Source organism: Trematomus bernacchii, unplaced genomic scaffold (assembly GCF_902827165.1).
Source record: "Trematomus bernacchii unplaced genomic scaffold, fTreBer1.1, whole genome shotgun sequence".
NCBI lineage: Eukaryota > Metazoa > Chordata > Actinopteri > Perciformes > Nototheniidae > Trematomus > Trematomus bernacchii.
The window spans coordinates 46,474-53,169 of record NW_022987572.1 but is presented as its reverse complement, the minus strand read 5'-3'; the positions used below and the strand labels follow the sequence as shown (position 1 = coordinate 53,169).

Sequence of the window (6,696 nt, the reverse complement as noted above, 5' to 3'; positions counted from 1 at the left end):
GCTGGACTGAAGGGTCAGGACAGGGACCAGGCTGCTGCTGGGCTGAAGGACCAGGACCGGGACCGGGCTGCTGGGCTGAAGGACGAGGACCAGGCTGCTGCTGGGTTGCAGGTCTAGGACCGGGACCGGGCTGCTGCTGGGCTGAAGGACCAGGACCGGGACCGGGCTGCTGGGCTGAAGGACGAGGACCAGGCTGCTGCTGGGCTGCAGGTCGAGGGCCGGGACCGGGCTGATGGGCTGAGAAACCGGGACCGGGCAGCTGCTGGGTTGCAGGTCGAGGACCGGGTCCGGGCTGCTGGGCTGAAGGACCAGGACCGGGCTGCTGCTGGGCTGCAGGTCGAGGGCCGGGACCGGGCTGATGGGCTGAAGGACCGGGACCGGGCTGCTGCTGGGTTGCAGGACGAGGACCGGGTCCGGGCTGCTGGGCTGAAGGACCAGGACCGGGCTGCTGCTGGGCTGCAGGGCGGGGCTGCTGCTGGGTGACTGAAGGAGGACCAGGCTGATGCTGGGTAACTGAAGGAGGGCCAGGCTGCTTTTGGGCTGCAGGACGAGGCTGCTGCTGGGTTTTTGCCTTGTTTACATAAGAAGATGGGCAGTTGAAGAAGTTGTGTCCAATCTTTCCACACAGGTTGCAGAGACTGTCTGAATCGCAATCTTTAGCCTTGTGGCCCAGTTCATTGCATCTCCAACATTTCACTGTGGTGCATTTTCTGACCTGATGGTCAGCTGAGTTGCAGATGAAACAGGTGACGGATTGCCCTGGATAAATTATTCTGCCATTATAGGGGCCGAGAGATATCGAATTTGGGAGATTTTGGATCTCACCATCACTGTTTTGATTCATCTTAATTTTGTATTTTCTCACTCCATACCATATCCCGAATTTATCTACTGGTTTGTATTTGCTGATTATATTTCCATATCTCTTCAAATAGGTCTCAACATCATGGTCTGGAATACGGCCAGTCCAGAATTTAACAATGATGTTTGAGATGTCCATTTGAATGGAAGATTTGAAAGTCCAGTCTTTCCACTTGGGATCTGAGGATTTAGTTGTGAGAACGTCAAGGAAACGTCTCAGTGGAGTTTCTAGCAAAAAGCAGAGTTCAAACTCCTTTCTGTTTGGCAGTGCTATGAAAGAATATACATCATTTGTGTTGATCCAGCAGGTGTCAAATAACAGTGATTCTCCAACATATTCACGACTAGGGGGTTCTCCTGAGCCTGTGAAGTTCAGGCGAACCCAAAACTGTCCAAATTTTGAAGCAAAAGATGGCACGCTTCCAGGAAGAGAAATTCTTTTTTTTTTTTTTTTTTTTTTTTTGTATATATATTTTGTTGTTTTTGTATTTTTTTCACCCTTTTTCACCTCCTTCCTTTCCTCTTCTAGTCATTTTGAGTCTGTTGGGACGGGTCGTTCAGAACGAAACTTCAAAACGGTCAACTATAGTTACGGGCATTTTCCAGCACCTGCACCTTTTCCGCGACCAGACATTTGCTATGTTATTGTTCTTCGAGACTTATTGTCTCTTCCTGACATTTCCACTCATTCTCAAGTCTTGATGAGTCGGGTCGTTCAGAACGCACCTTTGCCGCGGCCTTCACCATGCCTTCACCAGAGTCCGCCATTAGCTCCTCGCCTCGGTTGAAATCGCTCATACTTTTAAGAATACTTTCCCCACTTTGCTGATTGCACTCACTGCCGGAATCTTGATCCTTTTTTTGGCCGCACTACTCTGGTGAGTTACGTCTTGCCTTTGCACAGTATTTAAATGATGTTTTATTAATTTCTGCATCTAATGCACTTTGTGTCGCATGGTGTGTTAGTTTGATTTGAGCTCTTGTTAGCTAGCCTACATTTAATATCTGCCTCACTTGAAAAATGATTTAACTTACGTGTAAGACAGTATTTCTATATTGTTTTAAGTTATATCTCAAAGTGGAACGTTTGTGTTGCAAAAGTTCTCTGGAAAAATCGAACCTAAAATGGCGGCAGGCGGCGTGTGTTTTATTAACTTAGAGGCATAGAGGATTTACGTTCATTTGATCCACTACAATGTACCATAACCGTGCGTTCTGCATGTTTGTAAAAGCAAGCTAACTTGAAACACTAGACTATTCATTTTACAAGGTAATTTATACCCCCCAGCGTTTTCAATTACATGTAACTTAGCAAAGGTAATGATCGCACAGTGATGATACTAATACTTCTAGAATCTGTGGAATCTCAGCTTTAATCTGATAAGTAATAAAGTATTTCTACCGTGAGTTAGGAACTTTTTCGCTCAGGGCTAATTTAGACGCTTCTTGTGAGACTTGTGTTTTGTTTCGGTAAAAAATGGTTGTATCGTCAGTTAGGTGAGTTTCGTTAAGTGGGTATGACACATTAATAGGTTTTTAAATGTTAAGAAGCCCTGAGACAAAGTTTGTGAACAAAAAGCCCTCGGTACCGGTGGCTGCCCGGTTTAACAGATTAATAGTCTAGTGTTTCAAGTTAGCTTGCTTTTACAAACACGGAGACCAAGAACGCACGGTTATGTTAAAACGTTAGTGGATAAAATTAACGTAAATCCTCTATGCCTCCAAGCTAATAAAACATGCACAGACATGCATGCGGTAACAAAAAAGAAGAAAAGCGAGCCTCCTGCCGCCATTTTCAACCCAGTCTCACGGCATTTCGTGTTATTAGTCACGAAATTAATTTAATCTATTGATTCGTGTTCACCAACACGATTTTAAATGCAGTGTATTTCTATTGGTAGTATGTTTCGTGCCTGCAACACGTCTTTTTGTCCGGTCGGGTCTTGGAAGACCGGAAGCTGTGTGGTTCATAAAAACATGTTCTTACTCAATATCTTACCCTAAGCCTAACCCTATCCCTTTTATTTTAAATTGTATAATGTCTGAGTTTTGTTGCCGTCAGTGAGGAAAAGAAATGGCTCAGAGCCTCAGAATACTGACATCTGTATTTTATGTCATCTTTTTTTCCTTCTAATTTGTTATTATTTGGTGCAGGCACGAAACATACTACCAATATAAATACATTGCTTCTAAAATCGTTCTGTGTCAGAATACTTAAATCTGTATTTTTTTTAAATGTCTTTTTTCTTCTAATTTGTTATTATTTACATTACTTTTAAAATCGTTCTGTGTGACACAAAAAAAATGGCAAAATCGTGTTGGTGAACACGAATCAATAGATTAATTTCGTGACTATAACACGAAATGCCGTGAGACTGTGTTGCCATTTTAGGTTCGAAAATAGTGTTTCTCAGATCATTTTGTGAAAACTTTGCAACCCAGCTAACCTTCAATGTTTTTTCTCTTTAGGAAACTGAAGCAACTGGCAGATATATGGCTTCTTCAATCTGACTCTAACATCAAAAGACCAAAGAGGGCAGAGGTGAATTTCTTGCCTAATTTCCCACTGGGTGAAGATGGTACAAGCCTTGAGCGATTGAGACTCCAAATCGTAGATGAAGTTACGAGGAGTGATAAAAACCTTCCCTTGATTGAAAAGTTAATGCGGACTACCTTTGCCCTGCGGCGCAATGAGATCATCAATGATGAGCTACCTGTTGGAGAGATCCTGGAACGCTGGCCTGCCTTGAAAATGGAGTCACAGGTGAAAATATTGTATTTATTACCACTATATAATTATTTTGTGTGCCTTTGTCACTGATAACTTTGACATGTTTACTCAGTTTTAGCATGTTATGTTTGTGTTTATCTCTGCTGCCTTCAGTCCACATGTACATTGTACTGTGAATTAAATAGTCATTTTATATTTTGGCAGATTTGTGCAGAGTTTCACAGGATAACAAACCTCAACCTGAAGAACCACTTCTATGCGGAGTTGGATAGACATGCCCCCCGTCTTCAGAGCCTGTTCAGGAAGAAGGCGGCAAGCAAAGGGAAGGTAGCTGAAGTTCTGAATCAGCTATTCGTCTCCTATGACCTCCAGGTGAGTCGGTTATGCCTCTTGGTGTTTTATTCTCATACTAGAGTGGATTATCTTTGTCAAAATGGTCATCTCTTCAGTCATGGAAGAGCCCTTTCTTGTGATATCAATTGTTGTGTGGCTATACTGTTTAGCATCCAAAGTAATACAAAGATATGTTCTCACACTCAAGGAGCAAGGTGACGTCCATGTCCGACGTGCTGCTGTCCTCCGTGCTCTGCCTGCATATCTGCATGAAGATGACTCCACGTTTCTGAGGCTGTGGCATGTAAGTCAGCATAATAACTGTTTTGAATGTATGTGACAGATCATCAAAAAATATAGTTTATCTTGTTACATTGTTTCAGGAGCTCTATCGCAGGAAGACAATTATTTGAATTTTTATAGTGAAAAAATTATAATAAATGATAGATTTAGTTTGAAAAAGTATGAACTGTCCTGGTGTCATCAAAGCTTGATTCTGTCACTGAGGTTATATTACTCAAACATTATCTCTTGTGTTGCTCACATCCCATTCAGGTTCTAGTTCCAAGATTTGAATATTGCCATACGAATTGTAATTATTGTAAGGTACACAATGGATATGTTGAATATAATCTCCCTTTACTTAACTACTTTAGGATTTATTTGAAAGCTCTTTAGGTTTCAGTGTTAAAAATGGGCTCACGTGATTTAATAAAATATACAATTAAGAGAGGGCTTTCTTTCCTGCAGCATCAGTGTTCAATACAAAAGAATATCTAGTGTTCCCCATATTTTTGTATGTGTAGTAGGGAGAGATTATACTGTAAATATATATTCAGTTACCAGTTTATTAGGTACAACTAGCTAATAGTAACACAGTCTAATACAGTGATAAAATAAATCCTACCCTTATGAAGGTTATAAATGGGTTTTTTGTAGAAAGCATTTATGTTAACTGATTGGTTATTTTGGAGGCTGAAGTTTCTGGGGCTGTAACATTATGTTGTGCAATGCTGATAGGTGTTTCCTTAACCCTTTAAGCACATTTTGTATCTTGTTAAAAAGAAGTTGAACTCCATCTGATTCAGCCAGCTCTTCCATCTGGTTGACGTGTTATGCACAAAACAACCTCGAGATGTCACTGGTTCGAATAGAAAGCCCTTCAGCTAGCTTCCACTGAGAAAGTTGGCAATGCTAAAAATCACTGCTGAAGAAATCACTATTTTTGGTCAACTTCTGTAAGGTAACCATATCAATTTTGACACATTTTAGTGTCAGAGCACTGAGTGAACATATTTAGATAACTTGATGCACAAAAAAAGTTTTAACAAGGGTGTAATTATTCTTTGGAAAATATGCTCAACCAATCGGTGGAATTGGCTTTTTATGGTAAACTAGCAATATTACTTTTTCAGCGTTTCAGAGATGTTTTCCAATAAAATATGGTAAATAAATAGCTAGATTCATGGTAATATTACTAAATCTAGTACTGCCTTATGAGTCTGAGTGAAAGAGTGATAATAATTTATATAGCACCTTTCATGCATGGCATTCAGCCCAAAGTTGCACACAGATGAGCAAGTTAGGCCAACACAGGATGTAGACATTTGCTGTTAGGCCAGTGGTTTCTTGTTAGGCCAATTCAGCATATACAGTAAGATGAGCAAGTATTTTTTTTTATTATTAAAAACACTTTACATTACTTTTTTCCATTTTCTTTTTTTTACAATTATAATGTATTATCTTTTATGAATATATCTGGTTGTATATATTGCTCATTTTCCATAAAAGAAACAAATGTATTTCAGTTTGTGTTTTATTTGAGTTTGATGCGTACAAATACTGTACTGTATATGATGATTCTTGAAAATGCACTTTTACCATAAAAGGCCAGCTCGACCAGTTGGTAGAGGCTCATAAAAACAAAACTGTGGGGTCAGTCAAAACATTTTTTTTGAAATTTGTGGCCCATTTGATAAAAAAAAATGCAAACAAATAATTTTTCCATAGCTTTTTTCTTGGTCTGGCAGTTAAAGGGTTAAAGCCACATTATGCACAAAACATTAGGTTATTTGATGTGATATGTCACTGATGTATTTTTTAGAAAACAGATTTCTGAGATAGCCAAGGCAATTTGGGGTAATGGGTAACGTTTATCTGTTCTTGTCATCAGGTGGAGCAGTCTGATGATCCAGACATAGAGGACATCGCGGTCGGACTTCTCATGATCAGTGCCAGGTCAACAGATACCACGCTCTTCTGCCCAGAGAGGATCAGAGTTATCGAACTCCCCACACTGGCTGACGCATTCATCCTGCTTTTTGCACTGACCTTTGCCCTGCATCTGAGCTACCCAAAAGACTTGGCCAACACTTTCGACTTCACCCAGAAAGTGATGATGGGCCTTGATGAGGGGAACTTGAAGCCCAGGGTGTCGAGCCTGAAAAATGAGCTTTTGGCAGTGTAATCCTCCCAACAAAGTTGCACTTTAACAATCACACACACACTGTTCTCCTCTGTTTACATCCTGCTGCTTTACATCTGTGTTCTGTATTGCATTGACAGATTTGTTACAGATTTGTTACTGTTCAGCTTCAAGTTGAAGGACTGTTTGTAGATGTTGTTTTATACTTTTATATGTATTGGGTCTTTATGGTCCATGTGTTAAATTAATACGCAGAACTGTTCCTGAAAATTGTGTTCACTCATAAGTAGGGCTGTGCGATTATGGCAAAAATCATAATCACGATTATTTGGGTCAATAATTGATA

General features: G+C 40.5%; 1 protein-coding gene across 1 annotated transcript; it reads left to right on the top strand.

Annotated features, from left to right (window-relative positions):
• Positions 1-1,689: 1,689 nt before the first annotated feature.
• LOC117479353 lies at positions 1,690-6,392 on the top strand. The gene is made up of 5 exons (XM_034126282.1): positions 1,690-1,739; positions 3,331-3,625; positions 3,797-3,964; positions 4,134-4,229; positions 6,099-6,392. Exons 2-5 carry the CDS (start codon positions 3,524-3,526, stop codon positions 6,390-6,392), a joined length of 660 nt encoding a protein of 219 aa, XP_033982173.1. The 5' UTR covers positions 1,690-1,739; positions 3,331-3,523.
• The last annotated feature ends 304 nt before the right edge of the window (positions 6,393-6,696 follow it).

What these genes read in the sequence shown, in the direction of transcription:
- LOC117479353 (XM_034126282.1), top strand. Translation starts at nt 3,524, where the DNA reads ATGCGGACTACCTTTGCCCTGCGGCGCAATGAGATCATCAATGATGAG. An exon ending in CCTTGAAAATGGAGTCACAG is followed by an intron (nt 3,626 to 3,796) that starts GTGAAAATATTG and finishes ATATTTTGGCAG; the next exon opens with ATTTGTGCAGAGTTTCACAG. An exon ending in TCGTCTCCTATGACCTCCAG is followed by an intron (nt 3,965 to 4,133) that starts GTGAGTCGGTTA and finishes CTCACACTCAAG; the next exon opens with GAGCAAGGTGACGTCCATGT.